Source organism: Catharus ustulatus, chromosome 11, assembly GCF_009819885.2.
Source record: "Catharus ustulatus isolate bCatUst1 chromosome 11, bCatUst1.pri.v2, whole genome shotgun sequence".
NCBI lineage: Eukaryota > Metazoa > Chordata > Aves > Passeriformes > Turdidae > Catharus > Catharus ustulatus.
In genome coordinates this window covers 9008118-9034026 of record NC_046231.1, presented here as the reverse complement: position 1 = coordinate 9034026, position 25909 = coordinate 9008118, and the positions used below count along the sequence as shown (strand labels likewise).

At 43.5% G+C, this 25909-nt stretch overlaps 1 protein-coding gene across 2 annotated transcripts in view; it reads left to right on the top strand.

Moving 5' to 3' along the window:
• Positions 1–25909, top strand: part of ZNF423 (zinc finger protein 423) — a 225754-nt gene that overhangs the window by 19455 nt on the left and 180390 nt on the right. For both annotated transcript variants that reach the window (XM_033069467.2, XM_033069468.2), the window contains one exon: positions 21539–21598. In XM_033069467.2, the coding sequence (XP_032925358.1) occupies positions 21539–21598 (60 nt within the window). The remainder of the gene's footprint in view (positions 1–21538; positions 21599–25909) is intronic.

Sequence of the window (25909 nt, the reverse complement as noted above, 5' to 3'; positions counted from 1 at the left end):
GCGGTGGCCTCCTGCTCCCGCGCCGCGGCTCGCTCGGGGCTCCAAAGAGGCTGCGAAGAGAGGAGCTGGACCAGCACGACCCTTTCTAGCCTTGGTGGTGCACTGCGGTCTCAGTCCGTGTGCAATACGTCTGCCAGCCTCCACCTAAATTGCTCCACATAGCCGAGCTGCCGCTCCCTGGAGCACGCCAGCCCGAGGTCTGAATACTGCAGCAAAGCCCCTCGGGTCCCGGCTCGCTGCCTCCCCCTCCCTGGGTCGGCACCTCGGCGCTGCTGCGGCAGGAGGGCTGCCGAGATACCCGCTGCTGCTGGGGCGGCTCTGCAGCCCTGCTCGCTCGCCTGCCACCCTCGCTCCTCCTTTTGGGCTCTTGCTTCAGAGACAAAAGACCTGCCTCTTCTAATCGGGGACTCTTCTGTTTATGGGGATTGCTGGGCTGCGCTGGCTTTCGAAGATACAAAATATTTTTGGAGGGTAGGCAAAAGGTCTCTGGAGATGGCTGATGTCTCTGTTACGTTCCCAAGTGTGTCGGTGCTTCTGTGCATCTTGCTCTGGGTTTGGTGGGGTAGGGGCCAGGAACGATGAAGTGGCGCCTGCTGTTTGCTCTGGTTTTAGCTCTCAGCACGGCACAGGTAGTTGCAGTAGTACTGATCTCAAGTTGCTGCTGACCCAGAGGTCCTGTAATCCGTAATAGCAGTAGGATTAGATTTTTGTCTAGCCAAGTCCTCTTTTCCTTTTGCTTTTTACTTTTCTACTTTTGCAATACTTTATGCCCCAGCTGACAGACATTCTGCCTCCTCCATTGACCTTTGCCTGGGTACTCCAACTCCTAGGAAAGACTTGCCCTTCTTTTGGGAGAAGCTTGTCAACCTGGGCCTCCCCTCTATGCTGCCCTACCTGCCCCTTTGTCCTTTTTTGTGCACAAGATTGATTCTTTGTTGCTCTGAGCCTGTGTCTGGGCCCCCTGTTCTCATTAAGCAGACAAAATCTCTCACTTCACTTTCTGGGTGCATGACTGATTTCTATGGGGGTAATTTTAAGATTTTGGTTTGTACCCATCTGTCAGACTTTTCCACTGGCATTAAATGCACAAAACTTGCCAAGTTCAACTGACTGCTATGTAACACTGCTAGTGCTGAGTTTCCCATTGGTGTTTCAGAGAGGGATGAGACCTATGGATGCACTAAGGGTTCTTAAAGCACCTTATGAAGTCCATCTTTATGAATGGAGAGGGACTGGCCAAACCACACAGCTTCAGTTGCTGCAGCACTGTGGTGGGTTCAGTTAGTAATGGGGTGGTACCAATATAAAAATGCTGTGTTGCACAATTCTGTAAAAGTCCTTTACCTGCCATAAACTCAAAATACACAGCTGCTGGTGTTAAACCAAAACTTTGCAAATCTCCTGTTGGGCTCTTCAGGATCAGTTCTTGTTTCTTATTTTTTCCTTAGAGTCTGTAGGTGTGCATAATTATATGTGTTTTTGAAAGCTCTAACTATGCCTCGCTTAAACTTCTGCAAGCATCTTTGTAAGTTCAATTAAGAAGAAATACAGAAGAAAATTATCAAAAAATGAAGTTAGGGAAACGTGCATGTACCCAGATGGGGCTTGCAAGCCAAGCAAAATGTTGTGTTAGCCCAACAAATGGGTTATTTAAGCAAAGTCCTACCAAGACAAATATAGGAGAGTCGAGGCTAAGTGAGTTCTGAAGCAATACAGGATGTGACTCTCTCAAGTTTAGTTATCAGGATTGCACAGGTTGAGAAGATGGGCATGATTTTAAGTTCCACTTGAAAACGGCATTGGAAGGACCCTGATAAAAGCACTCTGAACTGAGGTTTTTAAAGTACTCCCCTCAAAATTCATTTTGGGGTCTGAACAACTGCACCACTGAATTATTTTTTTTGCACAATTGACTTGAGTAGTGCCAAAGAAACCATTAACAATGATGTTGGTACAGCTCTGCAAGAGGGAGGATGTGGTGTTGTACCCTGAAGAAGGCACGGGGAGGATGTTTTTTCCTATGGTCACACGTGTCCAGCTCTGGGGAGGAACCAGGTGTGAGTGGCTCTGCCCACCCCTGTGCCTTGCAGGGCTGTGACCTTGTTCCTGGTGTGGTGTGGAGCAGGATCTGGCCCTGGGACAGGGGACAGGCCCCAGTGCTGAGCCAGCATTGGGGGCTTGTGGAAGCACAGAGGGCTTTGGAGAAAAGAAGCACAGATGCACTCGGGGGCTTAATGCTGTAACTGCATTTCAATGAACTGATTCTGCTGCACTGAATTAAATTCCCATTTAATTTCCATCAAAGTTAAAAGCAAAACTTGTAAGTTACTGGATTGGGCCCAGTGTGCTCACAGTCCCTCTGTTGCTAATTTGAGAAGATTTTTTTTTAAAAAGTAGCTTAAAACAAGAGGAAACTGTCACATCCTGAGTGATATCCTGTGTGTTACAGCAGTGTTCTTGCTACTCAGTGATCAGAATTTCAGCTTAAGGGAATGAAATCCAATCCATGTAAAAACTAGTTTGCTTTGTGGACATCTTGTCCTATTGCACAGAGTATTTTCTGATGGCAAAATGCAAATCTAAAATCTATATCCAAGTGAACAAAAAGATTAATTAAATTAGCTGACTGGAGGAAATTCAGAGGACACTGAGTTATTGATTTGATTTTAGTAAATTCATTTTAATATGTGAGATTACATTTTTAATACTTGAAATTATCACAGTGTTTCACAGTGCAGTTAATTATTTCTCAAGCTGTGTATGTTCAAGACAGCTGAGTTGGTATCCAGTGCTGCCTAAGTGCTGATGTGCTCTTTGCCATGGAGTGCCCTCACCTGCAGGGAGCTGCAGTGCCCAGGCTGTCCAGTCCTGCCAGGCAACTTTGAGGGCTGCTACTTTTGATTTACAATTTTTGGCTTGGTGCTATTCCTAGAGGGTTTGGGCAAATGTCTGTCCTGCAGCACTATTCCTGCCTGAGCAGTGGCAGGGAGCTCAACACTGAGCCACAGCAGGAGATCTGAACCTCTTCTAGGGAATGGCAGCAAAATTCCTGCCTGTGCCACCCAGGAGCTGGGTGATTGTTTTTATTTTCTTTCTTTTCCTCCAATTTTTTTTTTTTTTTGGCAACCATCTGCTGTGCCCAGCTTCCTTGGCTTGGGGGGATGAGACTGCTGATTCCCAAAGTGGCCAGGAGGAAAGAAAGTCAACAACTTGGTCCCTTGCCTGCCTGCAAGGGCGGTGGGGCTGGCAGGGAGGCTGGCCAGGTGGGTGCTGGTGGCACGTGGTGCCTTCTAGTTTTGTACACCACAGGGAGAAAATCTGCCCAGCACTCTTGTTTGCTCATTCTTATGTAGTGTGAGTGGCCAAATGACAGAAAGGGAACAAATGGGACTTTTGGTATCTTAGCAAAATGCTCTGCAACCTGCCAGCCGTGCCCTCCTTGCACACCCAGAGCCAGAGAGAGGTGATCAGCCTGCCCTGCTCCCATCCCACAACAATTCTGGCCGAAAAGCACTTGGGATTATTTCCCTAACACAAGTGAGCACATGAAACCAAAGGTGTTGACCCAAAAAAGGCTGGTCTAGCAGGTTTTAATATGAGAGCAACTATTGTTTTACCCCTTAGTTGTGCTCAGAGCTGCTGGAGCTCACTGTGCTGACTTTGGCTGTGACACTTCTGTGTGACCATGGGCCCATGAGCTGGCCTTCAAAATCTGAGTGAGCCCTACCTGTGGAAAGAGGCAACAGCAACAATTAATTTGGCTCTGCCCACAGCATCAGAGGTGATTTACTCCCATCTTTAGTATTTGAAGTCAAACTTAATGAAGATAGATATGCTGACTCCTCTCCTAAGTTATTTTATTGGCTTTTCAATCTGGGTATATCTGTTAAGGTGTATATTTGCATTGGTATGGGGAAGTTGGAAGTATAGTTAATTATTCTGTTTTATATTCAATATTAATCTGCTTCATACCTTAAAACACCTGGAGAACACAAATCAATATTTTAGAAATATGCTAAATAACATTTTTTATTAAGATAAAAAGAGCATTAAAAGGGAAGAGGAAGGTGCTGCTCATGTTACTATAGGTGTGGGTGAGTGTGTGTTAGCCCACAAGCAGTGCTGCCCATAAGCTGGGGTACAGGCACGGGTAGATTTGGTGGATTCTGAGGATGTGGAGAAGGAGGATGGTGAACAACCTGGCTGTACCCTGGCACCCCTGCCCATGCAGGCAGAAATGGCTGTTCCTGCCTGGCACCACTGAGCTGGGCTCTTCTTCCAGCAGTTTGATTCCATCATAGCAAGGGCTCCCTGCTGGGGGCCAGGGAACAGGGCTGTTTATTTGGGTAGTTTGGTACTTTTTAATTTATTATTTATTTTTAAATTCTTGTCTATTAAGTTAAAAGTGTAAATGTGTAGCAATGATAGGGTGGGGAACCACTTGAAACACTGTTGCAGCTCTTGAAGGACAGTATTTCTGGTTTTGAAGCCTTCAGCTGTTTAAGCAGGACAGGAATGTAAGAAAATTCATCTATCCCAGGTGCCTATCCTGCTTTGCCATCCCAGCTGTAAATTGGGGTGAAAATGATCCTTTGTCCACTTCACATTTGTGCCTGGTGGGTCCAATTGTGTATCTATAAACCATCTTATTGGAAAAGCTGACTGTAGCCAGGAAATGACTTTTAAATTCTGAGAAGTATTTGTTGACAGTGTAAAACCTGATTGCTAAATAAAAATTTCTAAATAGATCCCCAAATCAGATGCTCTTGCTAGGGAAAAAAAAAGAGGTTGCAGGTATGTGTACAAACATACATAAACACCTAGATATATTTATAGTGTGAATCTGTGATACCTCCTACACCAAACCCCAAACAAGTACATCCTGCTTGGTGACACCACTAAGCTGATACATATTAGCAAAATAATATTCTGGGTGGTTAGCACAAGAAATATCCATGTTTGGGATAGATTTAGCTGTTTTCTTAAAATATGGTGAAAATTATTGGTGACAGCTTTGACATCTAATAATGGTTCACCCTTCCATGCAGGCATACTCATTTTGGCTCTTGAACATCTGTGTTTTTCTCACCTCATGTTGGACACACAGACAAAGGCTGTGGGTGTTGTCCAGGAGTGATAATGTCCCATGGGGGTGGGCAGAGGAAGGGATGCTATTAACAATGTTTTTTTCCTTGGGTTTGTGTGTTTACATGTAGATCACGAACAGCTCTCTTCCAAAGTACAATTGTTCTCACTTGTGGTTCTCCCCTCATAGTGCAGCCACTGTGCTGTGAGTAAGTCGGGCTGGGTCAGAAAGTGTATTTATAGCCAGTGTTTCCTGTTCTTGTCCAATATGCAAATGTTAGATTTAATTAAATGAGAAATAATTTTTATTCAGAACTATCTAAGCCTCCAGAAATAGAAGGCCTTCAGGATTAAGCTCATGATAAAACATGAATGATGGAGAGATTATTGTACTGGGGCTTTATTTGTTTATTTATTTTCTTTAGAAATGAATCTTATGTTAGACTGAGTAACTCTGTGTTTTCTGCTTCCCTGCTCCCTGGGCAGAACTTGCTCCTGCAGAGGAGCTGAGTGTCCCCAGATCAGATCAGCAGTGTCCTGTGGGGCAGTGGCACCTGCAGTGTCAACACCCTCTGCTCCAGAGGCTGCAAGCAGGAGGGCAGCACCACCCCTGCCAAAGATGTGCTGCCTCCTCCTCCTCCTCCTCACTGGTGCTTAGGAGAAGCTGAAATTGGCCTAATGAGAGTGAGTGACCAGGAACTGCTTCTGGGAAGCAGTGGGAAGATCCAGACTGATAAATGATTTCAACAGGATAAACACATCACTTTCTATCAGTCTCTTCTCATTTGGGAGCAGGTCCATCTTTTCTTCCCTCAGTTAAACTCAATTAAATGTAGAAAGACAAGAACCATCCTTTTAATCTTAAAAGTTGCAGAATAAAAATTTGGCAGATAGGTAGGCTCTTATTTTTCCTGTCTGCCCTGTGGGATGTTTTCAGAAAATGTTCCTAATATATGTGTAAGCTACTTTCCAATTTGCTGGTAAATGATTTTACTCTTCCAGCTCTCAGATTTTATTAAATTTAATTTTTTTGTTCCCAATTCAGTCCATAAAAGTGCAAAAGGCTTTTTTGAAACTATGTGCTTTCTGGCATTTGAAATAAATTATTTCCAATCCCTATTAGGTTAAAAATAAAATAATCTGACTTACATATGTGAATCAGACTCCAAGGTTTAGGAGAATATAGAGTGGCAGGAGGCAATGGCATAAATAGTTGGAGACTAATTCTATGCTATGTATTTAATGTTAAATATTTTGTGAGCATGTGGATCCTATAGCTTGATCAAAGCTGTATATTATACTCTGTGAATGAAGAGTTAGTGTTAATGGCTGGGGTAAAACATGTTTCTAGCTTTGCTTTTTTTCAACAGTCAAGTAAAAATTCTCCTAATGTTTTATTACAGCAAGAGTTGTATGGTTAAATTTCTGTGCTGTTTCCACCCTCTCCCCCAGTGGCAATGTTGAATCTTGTTTTATAAGAGAAGAATCATTACATATAATCAAGTAATTTAAACAAATGATCTCTTAGCTCAAGGAGACATATACTGTAGTATAAACGTGCTGAAATGAAAAGCTGCTGTTCCAAACCATCATGCTGTATTTTTGAGTTATTAAAAGCACTCTTGCTTTGGTTTTGTGAGCATCCCTGGCTGCCAGAACTTTGGGGGTTTTCACCGATACTTAACCTGTTGGCTGGTGCTTTGATGACAGCACAACAGTGATGGAGGTATTAATCTGTCTTGCTCCCAGTTAAAGTGTAAAGGATGTTAACTTGCTGTCTGTGAATGTGGTACTACAACCCCAGCTATTTCAGCACACTGCAGCTAATGACTCTGCCTACAGAGCCAGTTGTGGGTGCTTCTTGTCAGGGGGTACAGACACACAGGCCAGTGGAAGGTGTACTGCTGCTGGAGGAAAAGGACTTTATGAAAGGTATCTCTTAAGTTATGTATTTGGAAACACAAAAGGTTGGTTTCTTCACATGTACCTGTTGTTTGAGGGAGGGAAAAAAGTGACAAAAATGTAGCCAGCTTCAGCCATTTGTTGCTGCACTTCTTCGTGGGACTGACTGCTGGGACAGTGTAGGGAAGGAAGGGTGAAGCTGGAAAGGGGATGCTAGGATTGAGCTGAGGTGTTTCCTGCCAGCCCTGGAGTTACTTTCCAAATTCTCTCCTCCCCTCTCATTTCAGCATGTGTGTCACATTTCTGAGGGTACCCATTAGGCAGTTGGGCTGTATACCATTACCCTGCTGCCTCTTTTATGATCTCGTTACTTCCACGTAAATAAGTGATGAATCTGGTTAGAAGAGAAGGCTTCACTCCTAATTCCACTGATGCCAATAGCCCCAAACCAGACTTTTTAAAGCAATCTCCAGGTTCAGCTGAGTTGGTAAGTGGGGCTTTTTATGAGACTAATTTGTGGTCTTGAACAGCATTTATCATGCGTAGATGTGGAAAAATATTTTTAATCAAAAGTGCACTCACATTTAAAATGCAAGTGAGTAAATGTCTGTAGATGATTATTTTAAGAGCAAGAGTTTTTTTTTTCCTCGAGGTTTATGGAATTAGAACAAGTGGTATCTCTGTCAGGTGTCCTGTACCCTGAAAAAAGGAACAAAAATGACCAGGTGCAGTTCCTGCTTGAATAGGAGCCACTCACATGTCCTATTTTATAAGTTGGTTAATAATTCTCTTGCCAAGATACCAAATCCTGACTTTTAAGTAGGACTCAATATGCTGTGTAATGTTAAATACCTCAAGCTTTCTAATGTTGGAGCTGTTGGTGAGCAGGTATAGAGAATGTGCTGTTGCTCTAAGCACTCAGAAATCAACACGCCCACCTTGGTGCCAGGCTGTTGAAGTGAGAAGTGTGCTAGTGCAATGTTGTTCATATTTGAAATAAAGTGTTCCAAGCTTATCTGAAAAGATGTGTAAGAACACACTTCCATCACCCTGAATTTGAATTCAGGAGGTGATTTTAGTAGTCTGCCTTTAGGGAAATGCAGGCTGAGGTGGGCTCAGGCTGCCCAGAGCTAGTGCAGTGAGCTAAGCTGTGGCAAAGAGCTCATAAACAAGGTAGCAGCACTGACCAGTGCACAGGGCTGCCTCTGGCATGGGCAAGGAGGGCTGATGTCAAAGGATTGCCATGGAAAAGCCAGGTCAGGGACATGGCCAAGCCTCCCCGACTGTAATAGAACCGCAATAAATCTTGCATGCGTTTAGAAGAAATTTTTTGTCTGCTGCTTCCTAGACAATCCCTAAACCTTGCCTTAAAGAGAGTTATTTCACATTTTTAGACAGATTGCATGATGGAGGAGGAAGGATGTCTGTGCCTTTATCGATTACAGGGCTGGCTTTCTGATCAATAGGAAGTTTTATATCCACTTGAGTGGCGCTCACCTTAAGAGCCCATCCCTGAAGCCAGTCTGCACTAACCCAGAGGGTGGGTTCCCAGCCCATCCCTGAAGCCAGTCTGCACTAACCAGAGGGTGGGTTCCCAGCCCATCCCTGAAGCCAGTCTGCACTAACCAGAGGGTGGGTTCCCTGCACACACTGTGCCCGTAACTCGCGCAGAAGGACGGGATGGCTGCGGTCGATCCCTCTCTGCACGGGGCTCTTCAGGCACTTCATTCATCAGTGGCTCAGTGGTTTCTGTGCAGATGCAAGCATGGCCAAAGCAGGACTGCACCATGAAACGTGAATAAGCACGGACCAAGCACAAACACAGCTTTCATCTGCCTTACAATTTCTGTATGATTCTAGCAGGAAATAATAAAAAACCCCCAAAATCTCATTAAGAGGGAGAAATAGAAGTGCAGGTAGGAAATGCATTCAGCTGTCATAAAAATTCATAGAGGAACTCTGCTTCACTGACCCTTTAGCTATGGATGAATTTTTGCCTGGGAAAAAAACCATGAGTTCAGCTAAGTGGCCCTGTTTGTCTTTACTGTGAATTAACTATCTCAGCTTTTTTCATAGCACTTAAGTTGGAAGGAAGTTCTTTGTTTTAAAAGGTAGGTGTTTTTGTGCTGGTATATTTTTTTTTCCATCTCAGTTTGGCTTTTATTTAGGGAAGTAGGACTCTTCTCTTTCTTCTTTCAAGCCCCATTCATTTAGTTTACTGAAATTTAAATGCAAAACTTTATGCAAGTTTTATTTCCTAAGTAAACTTCTATCAACATAGAGACTTGAACCATGTGTGGAAATCCCCACACCCTGTTTCTGAGGCTTAGCAGCACTCGTAGGAGACAGGACTTAGGGTTTTGGCAGTCTTCCTTGGGACAGAAGGCAAGAAATCAAAACAAGCAAATAAATGTGACAAGGAAATGTTGCAGAACACAAAGCCCTGACAGGAACACTTGTAGTAGAGGAGCAGACACAATAATACTATTTGCCTCAAGAAAAAATATTTTGAGTTAATGTTATTCCTCATGGTCTTTGCCTGTAGGAGAGGGATTTTAGCAGCTCTGGTGGCAGAGACTGGAAGGGCTGGTGGCCTTATTAAGGGGGATGAGGTGTTTGCTTGTGCACTCTTTTTTTTTTCTGCAGATGCATTGGGAATCACTGTCCCAAGCATTGCATTTACTCTTAAAATGGGCCATTCCTTTTCATGTCGCAGCTGCACATTTTGCTGGTTCATTCCTTCCTGGCTCCCCCAAAATTTGTAAAAATTAGTACTAATGAGACTACTCCAAAGTACTCACTTGACACCTGTCTTGCATTTCTGTGTGGCACTGGCACAAGCGTGTGGACAGGAGCAAATGTTCATTGACACAAACATGTGGGCAGGGGACATTTGCAGAAGGGATCTGACCATGCACTGAAAGCACCTAAACCCCCCTCCATGGCTGGCTGGAAGGTTCTGTGAGCTCCTGGAGGAGAGGTTTGCTCAGGCTTGGATTTAGTTTTGCTTTGGTTGCATTGTGCCTGAATATTCACTCTTGGTGAAGAGCAAGATAAGTACGTGTCCCTTCAGCATTTTATGAAACAAAGTAATGCAGATATCTATAAGTGAGACATGACATGAAGCATACAGATAGTAAGTTTGGAATAGTTCTGGGAGTTAAGAATTTACATGTCTTTATTAATTATTAGATGTTATTAGTGAGTGACTAAGGAACTGGGAAGCTCTAAGCGTTCTTTTGAAGTGGTGTACCCAAATTAGGCTAAATAAATAAATAAATCTAAAAATGTTGGGGAATGTCTGCTCTAATGAATTTTCTAAATACACAAATCACACTTATTAAATCAGTGGATCTTTTAACTGTAAAAATATTATTACTGTTACACTAGGGAAATCCATTCAGAATTATAAAATATTTGGAAACTCTGTGTTTCATTTCAGTGGAAGGGTTATATGCTTAATAGAATAAAAAGAAAAAGGTATGCTTTGGGATAAAGTTTTAAAAGACAGCTTTCCCCCTTTCTTTGTATGTGTGCCAATTTTCAATAAGAGCTGTGTTATCCTTTTAGTGTTGTTTAAAATAAACTACATATAACAAGATGTTGAAATTTCTTTATGGTGTGTTAGCAGTAAGGACAGGTTGTTAAGGGGTTATAAAAAATATTAGTTTCCACTTTATGGTGATTGTGTTGGGTTTTCTGCAGATTAAATTTGATGTTACAAAGGGCTATATGTAATACATACAACTTTCTCTCCCTCATTGTAATTTTCATCACCTTAATGCAGCCAACAAAGCCTGTCTTGCTAGCAGAAGACTCTCAGCTGGAGAATGCCCCTCAACCTGTGTAATAAAATTCTGCAGTAGAAAAGTGTGGGGCATCCACTCACATGAATCAAAAGGAGGAGGCAGGACTTTCCATGTATTAGCTTAGCTCCTGCTTTTATTTATCCTTTTATCTATATTTCACTTTGCATTTGATACCATTTTTGTGTCCTTTCATCAAAGTATTTAAGCTCACGTACAAGTAAGACAGACTTTACTGTTAGTGTTTGAGGCAGTACAGAAGGATATATTGTTTTATTATTAAAATACAATTTATGAACCAGAAATGATCATAGATGCAAATTTATACTTTGCACATTTTTTTTTTCTTAATAAGAATATGTATATTTCCATCTGGGGAGAAAGCAGCATTAAAATGAGCGAGCCTGGGGAGTATTGCCACACACACAGGCGCACACACACACACATACACTCGCATACACAAAAGAGCCACAGTGAGGGATTGCTGGTGAAACAAGCTCCTACCAATGCCTGGTGAAACCCAGCTCTCTCCAGGAAAGCTGGAGCTGGGCTGGCAGGGCCTGGGATGGCACAGAGTGGGAGCACTGGCAGCCTGGGGCGCTCAGCCCTTCCAAACTTGGCCTTTCTGAGAAGGGGAAAAGGGGGAAATAACACCACTCACCAGATGGGTTTTCTCAAGCCCTCATAGCTCTAATTAAAATGGCTGGTCAGGAAGCACCTCCTCTCTTTTCCTTTTGCTCTGCTACCTATGATGCAAACATAGTTAGCTAGTGAAACAACTTCCAAGTTTGAAGGATTTGCAGTAAAAATTGGTGTATTTTTTTAGGCTGAAGTGTGGAAATTTGGTCAAAGACTTCTTTTCAGCTGTGATTAATAGCCCTGGGTGCTGAATGGGGTATTTGTGGAGGGGAGTGTGATGCTAAACAAAGTGTTTGGTACAGCAGCTCTGCTCCTGCTGGAGCTTGCTGCAGCTGGGATGAGGGCTTTAGGCATAATGTAGTAAAACCTGCTTTGAAGAATTATGAAGTAACAGACTAAAACTTGTGTAAGACTAGAGTTGGTTGTGTGCTTTACAGTTTCATCAGTGTCCCTCAAGGTAGTTGCTTGCTGTTGAAGCAATTTTCTGTTCTTTTTATTTTATTTGCAATTGTGAATTTTTCATTGGTATTAAACTCTCTACCTCAACCTTAAGTCTGAAAATTGGGCTTCCCTGCCATCTGGAACTGCTCAGATTCTGTGAAATGGGAGATGTTGCATGGGCTTCTGTTGGCTCTGGATGAAATCCATAGTGGAAAAATAGCTGAAGTGGAACTTGATTTATGGTGATGATGAGCTGGAGAGGTGACATCAGCTCCTTGTCAAAGGGAAGGGAAAAGGCTACTTGCTGTCCATGGCAGTAGTGTCTGATGGGATGTGGCTCTTGGTCTAACCACAGCAGGTGGGACAGTGTTGTTCTTGTGAGCTGCATGAGGTTGGATGGATTTGACTAAGCAGAATATGGAAGGGTAATGCCCATTAGTAGCAATGGGGAGCAGCCTGCATTTTGAGGCAGAGTGTACTCAGTCTGCTGGTGTACCTAAATCTCTGTGCTTTACCACAACAAGAGGTGGTGTAGGGAGTTATGGCCCCACTGCTCATTTGCAGATCCTAGTTACCTACTTCCACTCTTCCTGGCTTTGGTTCCTGTTTCCATACATGTAGATTATTTTTAGAACATTCCCCTTTCTCTGTGTCATTAGCCTGTGTTAGGTGTTAACTTTTCAGCATTCTCATTAGATGTCTGAATACAGGGTCAGCACAAGTAAATTTATTAGATGTCCTGCTTATAGAGAAACTTTATAGCCCTAATGTAAAAATAGTGCTCTTCCCCATCTTTCCCCTGCCTTTTTTTTTTTTTTCTTCCCCAGAGAAGCAAAGTTTGCAATAAATTTGGCTTGGTGAGACCCTGCATTCTCTGTGCAAAGCCCAGTATTTGAATTTCATGGTTCTTTGACTTGGTTTGAAACTTCATTTCGTTGCAGCCCTTTTGTTATGTTCAGGAAACAGTCAAGGCCTTTCTGGCATCCCTTTGACCTATGCCATCCCCTCCAGCTGAACTCTGCCATATGCACCTTGTCTCTACCAGCTGCAAGTCTCCTGTCTGCTGTCTTCCAGCACACAGCCCCATGTGTTTGCAAACACTGTTTTGGGTGCTACCTGACATTTGTGTATCTTCACTCAGTATCTGCACTTAGAAGTGTGTGGGGGTAGTGGAACCATCACAGCACAGCTTCTAAACCCAAAGTTTGGAGGAAGGTATAAGATATTGAGATGATTTGAGTAACACCTTTGCTATTGCACTTGCTGCCCCACATCTGGTCCATTACTTGCATCATCATCATTATCTTGTCTTTGAGCAAGCTCAGCCTGCTTTTGGCATTTCTAACAGGTCAAAGGATCACTTCACAACTTGCAAATTCTAGTCATGGATTTGAAATCCTGGCCATGAATTGAAGAGGTGTTAATCTTCCCTTTCTCTACTTTCCTTGCTTTGGTTTGGTAGGGTTTCAACATGTAAAGGTTTCTGTCATCCAGCTGCATTACAAATGGAACAAGAATATTTAAACCCTTGGTTGCTGAAATAAAATCTGTGATTTTATGAGCAATGTGGAGAATGCTGGATTCACCTGTTTTGTTTCACTTGAGCTTTAAAGTGCCTGCTTACTCATAGTAGATCTATTTTTGAAGGAAGGTGCAGACACTATGGTGACAGTTGCCTTAGAAATGCATATAACGGTGCAGAGAGGAGGGTGCCCACAGACAGCTGATGCTTGCTGTCCCCTGTTCCTGTCCACAGGAACAGCCCACCCTGTGCCTCATCTCGTGTGTCTCACCTCCCTCACCACCCCTGCCTGTGTGTGGGGTGGGCTGGGGCTCAGCCCAGGTGAGGGCAGGGACTCTGGGTGCTCCCATCTATTTCCAGTGGAGCTCATGGCAGATGATGCGTCTGGGGGTGCAGGGTGTCAGTGGGAGGCAAGAATGGGCCATCAGCAGGATGGATTGCTTGAGCTGGGTGGGGTGCACTGCACTACACCAGTCTCACAGCCAAGCAAACTCCAGGCAGAAACAGCAGAAGAAACCTCTAAATTCCTGAACACTTCACAGATTAAATGCCATGTACTGCAATTAAAAGAAAAAAAAATCCACCCTGCCCCTTGGCGATTAACATTTGATGACAAGCTATAGGAACTGTCAGTGTGAGTATTGATCCCATATCTGTCATGGGTGTCTGTAGGCCCAGTTTTAAGAGCCACAAGCTTAATGTATTGCATGTATAAGATGTTGATCTTGATGGCAACCTGAAACATTGACTGCATTTTATTACACCTAACCCTCATATTTATTTACATAATAGATTTGGATGGGAAATATCTGTCTCCAGTGAAGTATGTGAATTAGAAACACAAAAACTAAATATGAGCACTGGGAATAAATACACCCTGGCTTGTGAGTCAGGTGTGCAGTCTGTGGGAAGAGCTGTGATTAGCCATTATGAATGTCCTACAGTCTTTCTCGTCTTACTGAGATGAGATTTTTATTTACAAGGCTCCCTTTCTCTGGCTGCAGTTCCATTAAGTTTTGCTGTAGCATTGGAAGAGGCAGGCCCGTTAGCTGCACACAGATTTACTGTGCGAGTTTAAGCTAATGGATACTTATCAGGCAGGCTGTATTTGGTGATCGTCCATCATTTGCTCATTAAACAGTGTATCTAAGTGATTCTCATTTCCTCCCTGCCATGTCTGGAAAGGAGGAAACTAGACACATTACGATGGAATATTAATGTCCTGGAGGATTTAGCCACCCATAATTAGATCTCCTTTGCATAAACCTGCTAGTGCTACCTTATTTTGTTGTTTGTCTTGTTCTCCTTAATCACCTTCACATCTTTTTCTGTTCCTAACGATCTTTTTTTTCAGTTTCCCTTTGTAATTCTGTCCCATTTGTCTCATCCTTCTTCCTTTTCCCCCCTCCTTTTTTTTTTTCCCTCCTTTCTTTCATTTTTTTTTTTTCTTTTTCTTTTCCTTGACCTAGTGAGCACAGCAGTCTGGGTTTCCCCACTCCTCCCTCCTTCACACAAAAAGGCTGACTTTGCCAGCAAAACCCACAGTCTCTGCCAAGCCCTATTACTGACTTTGGAGAAAAGCAGCTAGAGAACTTGTGCAAATTTAGGCTCTGAACTAGCTAAATAAGCCATGTCAGTAAACCCTCTTGTCTTATTCCCTGGCCTGCTGGCTCATGAAAGGACTAATACATAACGGTCCTATTTAAGGTGGAAAAAACCCTTGCTGGCCAAGAGCCACCAATGGCTGGATCAGCTCTCGCTCAGGAGAGAACGGGGAGGTGGCTCTGGAGCTGCGAGCGATTGTGCCGAGGACCATGCACTGTTCCCATGGGGGATCCCAGGGTTAGGGCATGGGCAAGGAATATACCATCACCTCTCTGGGGATGCCCTGGCGTCCCAGTGCTCCTTCCCACCAACCACCAGAGCCAGGTGTTACTAAAGCTAAGTGGAAATGATCACACAAACAAGCAAAATGCCTTGTAAACATGGGGAGACCTGAGAGGAATCCTCTGGTGAAGTTGATTTTCCAAGGGGAGTAAATTGGCTCCAGTGGCTGGTATGAAGCACACCCAGCAGCTTCTGCCAGGTACCTTTGTGCTCCCCTGAATGCTGGTACGAAGGCACCGGGGGGTTCTCCCTTTCCTTTCTAGCTGCAAGGTACTGTAAATGCGTCGGGATACACTCACAGGCATCTATTCTCAGTTGACTGACAAAACCTCTCAAAACTTCCGATTTTGCTGCCGAATGGGAAGGTTTCTCTGTGCACGGTGGCGGGAGAAAGCCCCAGCTGCTGACAAAGAGGGGCAGCCTGGCTCCCGGAGGAGGCGATGCCTGGCTCGGGGCCGGCTCTGCGCCCTGCAGCGCTCCCGGGCAGCGGCTGCAGCTCTGCCGCAGCGCCGCTGCATTTGATAACAAACGGGGCTGCTTCTCGGGCTGCTCCTTCCCTCCTGCTGCAGATTTTTGTGCTTTGCAGACTCTTGTCTCACCGATATGATGGAGAATCGTATCAGGGAGCATCTAAGGAGGAGAGTGGGAAAGCCTTACAGCAAACTGGGAGGTCTGAACAGGAGGGGTTGGCTGGCTTCTGCTCAGAGTAGCCATTTCCAATTCTCTACCACTGCTGTTGTGGTGGCAGCTCCCGGGGCTGCGCAGGGCTGACCCTCTCTGGGCAGCAGGCTCCGTGGAGCAGAGGTGTTCTCCTCTTTCAGTTTGAGGTATCAGCCTATCTGGGCTCGATGCACACGGAAAATACCGGGCTATTTAAAGTGTAAAGGTTGTTAACACCCTTTGTGCTCCTGCCATGCCAAGCAGCTGGAAAGTGACTGCTCTACAATCCCTAATCCACAAAGTTTTGAGCATCCTCAGCTCCCTTTGACTTTGTGGAAATGGAAGCTGCTCTGCATTTTGCAGGATTAAGAGCGCTGTATCAAATCCCAGGCTGCCGTTGCTGTGGGATGAGTCGTGGCACATGAATGGTGGTCGGATGGGGCTATTCTGTGTCCTGTGCTGATTTGGGAGCATGTAATTGCATGTGATGGGAGGGATGGAGCAAAGGCTGGGTAGGACAGCTCAGTTGTGTGTCTGAAAGTGGCAAAGGAGCCTGAAGATTAGAGAAGATCACGGAGCTCCTGTGTGCGAGTACCGATAGCTAGGGCAGGAAAAGATGTGATTAATGTGTGACTGGCTTACAATGCGGCTTGGTGCTGAGTATTTCTCTAGAGGGAAAGCTGTGAGCCCTGACACGTACATTACAGCTAATACACAGGCATCGGTGAGACTTCCCTGGGTTTATCTGTGAGTTCTGTCACCAACAAAATCTTAACAAATTCCTCCCAATTAAAAAAGTGGCACCAGCATTTTGTGCACTTTTGTGCCTGGTGTTTTCTAAGGTTGCTGGCAGGTGAGGGAGTGGCCCTGATCCTGAATACAGTGCTTGGTAACAGCCCTGATTCAGGAAAGTTCCCCCCATCAGCTGTGGGATTGCTTCTAACCCATTAGATTTCTCAGTAGTTCCTCACACTCTCGCAGTTCCTGACGTTTTCGTTAGTGAACTATGGTGTTTTTTTTATTATGGGAAGTGTTAAACTGGTCCTTGTGGTCCTTGAAGCCTGTGTAATAGGATAAGGGAGCATACACATGCCATCTGAATTACTGAGGGGCTGTTGCTCACTTGTAAAGCTTGATTGCATCTAGAAATCAACATTTGGTGTAGAAGCATCTTACTTTGATAAGGTTAACTTCTTTCCTGGGAGTGATAAAGTGTTAAATAAGCACTGTGACTGTGAATGGAGTTCAGGTAATGGTAGCCCCATAAATAGATGTTCTCACTCTTAGGGGAATGGATGCTGAATCCTTTCAGAAGTTTCTCTGAGCACAAAGAATTGAAATCTTTGAGCCTGCAGCACTCGTGACCTAGCAATTAAATAAGCATCCTTGGAGAACATCTGAGACGAGCAGGTAAAATGCAAATATTTGACATGTACAGGAATGCTGTATTGTGGTGTTGCCATTGCCCACAGTTCTTCCTTATGTTGGCTGTGGGCTTGTTCTGGCTCTTGCATTTGGGCCCCATAGTCAGCTGGAGAGAGCAGAGGTCTTCTCCAGGCATGACAGGAGGGAGTCCTCCTGTTCTGAGGCAGGACAGTGAGGGGAGGCAGATGTGTCCTTCCACTGCCAGCCATGACCTCTCTGTGTCAGGCCTCAGGTGGGCAGTCCACAAACTTCACCATGTTTTGAGCTGACTAACAATAAGAATTTCTATGCTGCCAGACCAAGTCACATCCAGCCTTCCTGAAAAGGTGTCAGCTTTATAGATGCAAGTATGAAATGTCTCCAAAATTTCAGGAGATGCTGAGCATTCACCATCTTGTCACCATGATCCTTAAAAAGGAGTTAGAATTGATGCAAGATCTCTAGTTGCTGTGGAAAATCAGGGTTCTCAGTTTTGAATGGTGCTGCTGTTTCCTGTGGTTTTCCCAAGCTGCAGAGTCTTTCATGCACATGGGTGGCTCTTGCCCATGCTGAACATCAGCCTTGTGGAACTTGGGTGTCCACACATGGAGTGATTAACTAGCACAGATGGAAGTGTCTAGTCCTTGACTTTGGTAGTTATGGTAGCTATCTCAGAAAATGTATTTTCCTGCTAATGAAATGGGAGTTATTCTTACTTGGCAGTGTATTTTGAGAGTGATTGTGTTGAATGCTTTGCACCTCTTCCCTGGCTTTGTTTTGCCCATTACCACAAGTTAAATAACAGCATCTACACAGTGCCTATTGATACACATGGTAACCTGAGCCAACCTAGATTTCAAGGAATGATGACAAAAATATCAAGAAATTGATTATTCAGCTTAAATGAATTTTTCTCTGATTAATATTATGGACTAAGGGTATTTTTTGACTTTGTTCTCAGTAGTGAGACCTAGAAATCCCTTCACAGCCATAGTGACCAAATCAGTTCTGGGGTCCACTCTGTCCTGCCAGGGAGGGCTTGCCAAGTCCCAAGGCAGTCCCTGGGGGGCCTGTCCCCGGATGGGGTCTGTGGGACTCCTCTGCCCTTTGTGAAAAGCATCATGTCCCCAGATCTCCAACCAGCCTGGGAAGCCTCTTCCTACTTCCCTATGGCTCCAGCAACAGATATGTGCAACTGAGAGCAAATTTCGGCTGCAAATGCTTGGCTGTTGAAGTTGACTTTAGGGGGAAGAAAATGTTATATTTCCTTCTGACTTCCATGGCTTCTGCTCACTGCTGAGGTTGAGGAAAAGCCAGCAGTGACACCACTTCAAATGCTGGCTCCCTAAATAACCATTTATATCCAGAAGATTAGGCAGCCACAGAGGAACCTTGCAGCTTCTTGGTTTTATGCCCATTATCGAGAGGGAGCAGAAGTACACAGAGTTCAGTGTCTCCCTACAATTACACTTGCTGTCTGTGACAAGGCCTGATCACCTATTTTTTGCTTCAGCCTCACAGATGCCATGTCTCATCAAGCCTTTGGGGCTTCTTAATGGGTGTATAGACACAGTCTTTTGGTCTTTCTTTTCTGGATATGGCTGCTTTTGCTCCTTGTTTCTCTCTGCCCATTGTCTAGCTGGGCGGATGGATGGGCAGGTGAGGATAAAGTGCTTGTGTCAGTTGATACTGCAATTCCTCTTGGAATACACTTGGCTGTTACTTTTTGTTATGGTTTAGCCTCTGAAAGATGATGTTTGCTTAAAAGAGTTAAAGGAAAAAATGGAAAAGCAAAGGGAAAGGTGGTAGCTGCGTTGTGAGCAGCAGCTGCAGGATGATATGTCTGCCTAAACTCAGGAGGCTCCATCCCACTGGCCTCCTCTTTCCATGGATATGCAGCGCTGTCAGCTCTGTGGTGGGTCTGTGCAAACAGAGGGGGAGAACCTGAAACCATGACTGCAATAATATAAAGTGAATTTCAGTGCTGTTGCCTCCACGTGAATGTTCTCTGTCCCCTTTTCAGTCATTAGGGAGCAAAGCAAATTAATGCCAACAGAGGCTGATTCAAACCTTTGCCCTCATTTAAGGGATTCCAAAAACTGTGGTTTTGTTACGTGCTGGAGCCAGCTGCCCTAGAGCAGCTCAAGGACTGGAGCAGTCTTTGGTGTTTAACCAACATAAAAGTCAGTGTGTTGCTAAAATTGCCAATGACCAGTGCAAATCCATATACTACTCCTTGACTAGGACCAAATTTATCTCTTTTATGTATTTTTAGCAGACTGGATTTTTTTTTTGTCTCTCTTTCCAAGACAAAATGTAAAGAAGTAAAAAAACCCCTTCAGCATAAATGTAGTAATATTAAAAAAAACCTCTCCAAGCAAAACAACCAAAAAGCAGTCAAGGATAAAATAAAATTAAAACATTCCCCTTGTCTGTTTTGAGTAAGGTACATGAATTTCCAACTTGGCTTATTTAGTTTTGGAGCAAAAACCCTCCCAGGTGTATATAGATTTTGATGTTAAAATGAGACATGCATTTGTGTAAGACTGAAATGGTATTTCTGATAACTGTGTCCAGAGTTTTTCTATTAAGAGATGGGTGAAAATGGGAACAAGCTGGTGGCTTACAGAGCACAAAATGGTAGGTGAGCCCTCAGGAGGGAGCACACGCCAGCCAAGCTGCCTCTGCCACCGTCAGGGAATAGGGCCAGTAATGGCTTCAATAAGCTTCTAGCTTTGCCTCTTGTTTTTTCTCTGTCATTCTGGAATTTAATATTATGTGACATGGCCTTTATGCTAACACAGACTCTGAAAAAAGTATAGCCAAGTCTCAAGTATGACTTCTCCTAAGAAATTGCTGAATTTCATGCTCCTCCATTAGCAAACACACAGATTTAAGAAACCAGAGTGGTGCTCTTCTGTGGAGCACACATTTTTCTATGGTTTGGACATAAAATTACGTTTCTCAAGGCACTGCCTATATAAATTATATTTTCTGTTCCTAATGCCATATGATGTTACCACTAACATCAACTTGATGCCAGAATTCTGCACTGGATTGGGGGGGAAAAAGTGTGAGGAAAGCATAAAATCAAGACTCTTATGATGCAAATGTCAGTGTAAATATTCACTGAAGCAGGTTGGCTTGTGCATACAGGGCTGGTCAATAGGGGCTGTGCTTGTAGTTTTGCAATATGGTTTGGATTCCAGTTGCAGAATTCTATAGAATGTGCATTTGAATCAGGCATAACGTAGATAAAAGCGAACGATTATTTAGTGCATGGAGTAAATAATGTTCATCAGAAAATAAAGACCTATAATTTAAATTTGTTTGGTGTCAGAGTGGCAGAGTGGGCAGGTGATGATGATAAACTTCTGCAATTCAAAAGTAGAATTTCTGTGGTTACTGCTTTCATATGCTCAGCCTGACATTTGTATAACCAGCACTGATTTCAGTAACAGCAGGGATCAGGCACTTTTTTGCCTGGCTTGTTGTTGGCTGTTCTCTTAGTTATTTTTAAGAATGTAAGAATCAAGTGGCGTTTTTATAATTCTTAACAGGCAGAAGGTTTTAGCTACGTCACTTGCAAGTGCTGAGTACTGGCTGTGACAGTCTTGAGAGCAACAACAAATTTAAAAGCAGTTATTTGTGACTGCCATATCACAGAACATGGTTATACATCAAAATAGTATTTTTAATTCTGAAAAATCCCTGAAGATACCACTGGGTTTTGAATATGGCAGATGTGTTAGCATGTTAGGATGACATAAGTCAGGCAATTTTTCCTTCACATAGTTCTTTACTGTGATCTTTTGAAACATCAATTTCAAAAACAACGTCTATATTTACAATAGCAATTTTGCACGTGCAAGTTGTGAATGTATAGCATTTCAAACATGAATACTTACCAGGTAGTGGTGTTTAAACATCTATTAAAATTTCACATGAACTTACTGCCACGCATTCAGGAAGAAACTGCACACATAAATCCTATATTTAGGCTAAAAAGTAGGAAAAATCTCTTTACTAAATTTCCACCTTATGAATTATTATATAGAAAGCAGTAAGTTCTTTTTCAGCAATGGAGAAGTCTGTTTTAATACTTAATGTCATAGTGGACCTAGTTTTCTGATGACTTTGATTTCCAGTTTGTTTGCTTTAGCAATCACAACTTATTTTTGTTCTTTTTCAGTTGAAGAGGGTGAATCTTCAGATTTTGCTTTGACCTGGGACTCGTCAGTGACTCAATCAGGTAAATATTTTAGGTTCTTCTGATTGCAAAAACTGCCAGAAAGCTGCCAGGCTTTTTACAGGAACTGTATTTTGTATGTCACATTCCTGTCTCAAATCCAAGACTACCCACTGCAACACAATTTTTATATCAGTTCCATATGGTCAATAAAATCTATTACACACAGAGACTAATATACTCTTATCCTCCAGAGAGCCATTCTTTCTTCTTGTGGGCACACTGAAACGGGTTGTGATTTCTCCAGTATAACCACTTTGAAGTTTTCTGCAATGGGCACTGTTACACATTCATTCCAATCTAATTACATAAAAGCTACTTTAATAGGAATTTTAAGCCTCGGTCTCAACTGGAATGTGTGTTTTCCTCCTCTTGGAGGAAATTGGAAAGTACTGTCAGGGCTGGAGAATAAAAGTGGTACATCACCATGGTAGAAAGATTTAAAATTTGAACGAGCTTTTGGTCTGCTTGGCAGTAATAAACATGTGTCTGAAGCTCGTTCATCCATGTTAGGTCAATAATTTGAATTAAAAGACGCTCAAGAAACCGAACAGGATAAATCAAGTTTGTCTGTATAATATGTATTGATAACACAAGCATGAGGGTAAATGTCAGATTATTTGTGTTTAAAGTAACTAGCCACATCTCAGTCACCGTGCCCCATGTAAATATATTTTGCTGTCTGTTTTTAACATTTATGAGATGCTAAGAATATTTTTGATTTTGAAGCGAGTAAATCTATTTCTGTGCTCTTTCCACATTGGACTGTGCAATATTCTCTTAAAAGCTCTCCAATGATATGCAAACAGCTGAGAAACTGAGCAATAACATGAAAACCAACAATGGTGCTGCATTCCTGGTTAGCTGGGTTTTGTAAGAGTCACGGGGAGCCTGGCTCCCAGGAGACACTTTCTTACCGAAGTGAGCGTCTGGCTGGTCTCGAAGGCACAAGCTGCCTTTGCATGGCACTTCGCGGCCTTTAGCTTTGTACCCACTGTGCTCTCAGATGCATCTTCTGGGGCACTGGGTGTATCTTCTCTGGGCACTCTGGCTCTTTGGAGGGGCTTGTGCTTTCACTAGTCTTTGATAGCAAATATTGCTGCTGCTGCTGCAAACCCCCAGCTGTGATGTCGAAGGCCCCTTTGTGCCTGGAGCTAACGGTGCATGAAAAGAGCGCTCGCCAGCTCTCTTGCTTGACCTTCATCTCAAACAGCACTGGAGTGGAGTTACCGGTGTTATCTATCACAAGTCTGGAATTCTATTAAATTCAAAATAAGCTATGGTTCAAAACAATGACAAAAAATAATTTCTGTGCACAGCAGAGTTAATTTGGTGTTGGTGACTATGCCTTAAGTAAAAGACAGACTATGAAAGGCTTTTACTAAATTACTTGAGTCTCCATTTTTCTTCATTTACTCCCACAGTTACAGCTCTCATTCAGGATGTCGGATGTGGGAGAAAATGTATTGTATGCATGATTTATGGCAGCTTTAGGAAAATGTGTGTTAATTGGGGGATTTTCTTCTTAATGCATTTAGTAGCTACAGATGTCAATCTTGTGTGTGTATAAAGATGTAGTACCATATCCTGTCAAGTTGGGATGCAGTACATGGGACACAAGTTACAGGTTGTAGTATGACTGAGGAACTACGCTGTAAAAACTTAAAAAGCCCGAGTTTGTGGTGGTGTGGCTGCATGGAGTCACTGGCTCTTGTGTGGCGTGGCTCCACAGCTATATTCAGTAACTGAAACCAGTCCCTCAGTCCCAGTGTGCGAGACTTTCATTATGTTCTTTTATGATCTTCCTGTTTGCATTAGCTTCAGTAGTGTGATGTTGAAGTTCAATAAAGGGTGAAAAAACATGCTTCAATTTCTTGTTTCATGCCCCTTCCTTCCTTGGCCCAAAATGACAAAATTGCCTCCCCTTCCTTGACTCCCCCAAAAGAAAAAAACAAAACCCAAAGGCCAAACCTGGGACTTGTTAACTCTAAAACATTTGCCAGATGTTTCAAATTAACATATTTCTCTCCCTCCTTCTCCTGTATGTGTTTGCACATCTCTGTGTGTGTGCAAACACATACAAAATGACTTCTGAAAAATTCTTTTGGCACGCTGCACGGCTGCTGTGGGCTGGGGGAGTCATGGTCCCAGGGTTGGGTGGTATGCAGGAACAGCAAGAGCTGTTACAGGTAGAACATAAATTTTAAACTTTAAAAAAATATATAACTATATTTTTCTACTAGCAAAATGACTATGGGTGCATCTGTGGTGGGGGAGAAGGAAGCAGTAGGAGCTGTTCTGGAAGTTTTTTTTGTGAGCGTGAGTTGAGTCTGCAGTCATGGGTCTTGTCTAGGTGGCTCTGATGACCCTCTGTCCTTGGTGTGCCAAACACAGGGCCCCAAGCTTGCTGTCTCCTGGGGGAGCTTCTCTGCTCCTGACATGTACTGAGGGTGCACAGCCTGTGCATCCCTGACCACACCATGGCACTGGGCAGGGGGCTGCTTGTGCTCGTGGCAGCTGCTTATGCAGCCCATGGAAATTTGGCCATGAACACCATGGCAACAGAAATCCTGTGCTCAGATGGGTCTGTTTGGTGATGGCTTGGTCCAGGACCATCCTTTTTCCTCTGGCAGTGTGTGTGCACAAGTTGCCCTCTGCTCTGGTGTAACTGCTTGCTCCTGGTAAAATCTGCCAAGGCGCAATGCTTTGCATGAATCCAACCCATGGTGTAGTTGCACTGAGGAGCTTATTCCAGTCCTTCAAATACATTCAGAAATAGTTTAATTATTTTAAATAACAGTAACTTAAAGGCTGTACATAATACCTTAGAACATCAAAAAAACCATAGAAGAGGCAGAGGCTGCCCTTGCACCAGGGTGAATAATCTAAGTGTCCACCAGTACTGTTTAACAATGGGCATATAGCAAATTTCCTTCCTCTTCAGGTTTTGTAAACATCTTTTCCTTAATGTAAAAGGAAGGAAAAAAAAAAGCTTTTCCTTTCCTCTCTAAATCCAAGGACTTAGTTTGTTGCTAAATAGCTGGTCAGGAGTGTTTTGCTGCCTAAGAGGCAGAGATGTTTTCTGTTCCAGAAGAACAGGGTAGCTGAGTGCTTCTTCCCCCTGCTTCCCCCCACCCCCCGCCTCCTTAACAGCACGTGCAGCTCATGCAGCCTGTCTGTCCTCTGTCCTGCTCCAAAAGTGTCACTGGGGGTGGACTGGGCAGGCTGCTGGGGGCCAGGCAAGTGCCCACCTCTGCTCTGCAAAAGGAGTTCTGGCTTCTCAGAGGCCAAGACAAAAATAAGGTTCAACAAAGGTCCGGTCAGACAATGCTGCATTTCTGTTGCAATACATCACGAAGGTATTATCTTGAGGAGCAACAAGGGACATTTTAAAGAAGTAAAAAGTCTTACTAAATATATAGAGAATTTAAGGTATTTTAAAGACCTATGAAAGCATTTTATATGGGAGTTGCTGGGGAGTTTCTCATTAGCCTGGCTGTGAGGCCCCAGGGAATCTTGGCTGAATTGTCTGGGGCAAACAGAGCAGATTCTGTCTTCTCCTCAGGAGCCTGCAGACCTAAAAGCCTAATTTTTTTGTGTCTGCTTTTGAGGTAGCTGAAGGTATCTTGTTTTTCTCTGCAGCTACGTGTTACAGTACTGATCAAAAAATGGTTTTGGAAATAGGGAACTGTGGGCCATGTCCTGAGTGCTGGGGTATGGCACTGGGTATGTGTATCTCTGTGCACAAGTGTTTGCAGAGTGTGGGGATTCTTTGCAGTGTTTGCAACAGGAAAGGCCTCTCAGTGCCCAACCACCCATTAGCACATAACATTAGCGTAATTCAATTATAACATTCCAGAAATCATAAAAATAAATTACAGGTTGGTATTCCCTGCTTTCCCCATTAGCTCCAAATTTCCTGTCCCTGCCACCGAGCTCGCAGCAGCAGCTGGGCACACGTGTGAGGGACATGTTAACACAGCACAGCATGGGGAAAAAAACAAAACACAACATTTTAGGACACAGATATTTGATGTTTTTCTGTTAAGATTTCTCCCCCGTGTTTTTTTTAGTGCAGTACACTACTTTAGATTTTTAATTGCCTTCTGCAATTTCTTTTAAAGTTTCCCTCCTTTCAGGGGAAAGAAAAGGGGAAGCAGCAGCTTTTCAGAAATGAACCACAAAATAAAGGAAAACCACCCTGTGGTCACTCTTTTTCCTCTCTTATGCTTTGCATGGCATCTCCCAGCTATGTAAATCAAAATCTTCACTTGGTATCTCTAGAGGAGTAACATCTTGACACAATTTGGAGAC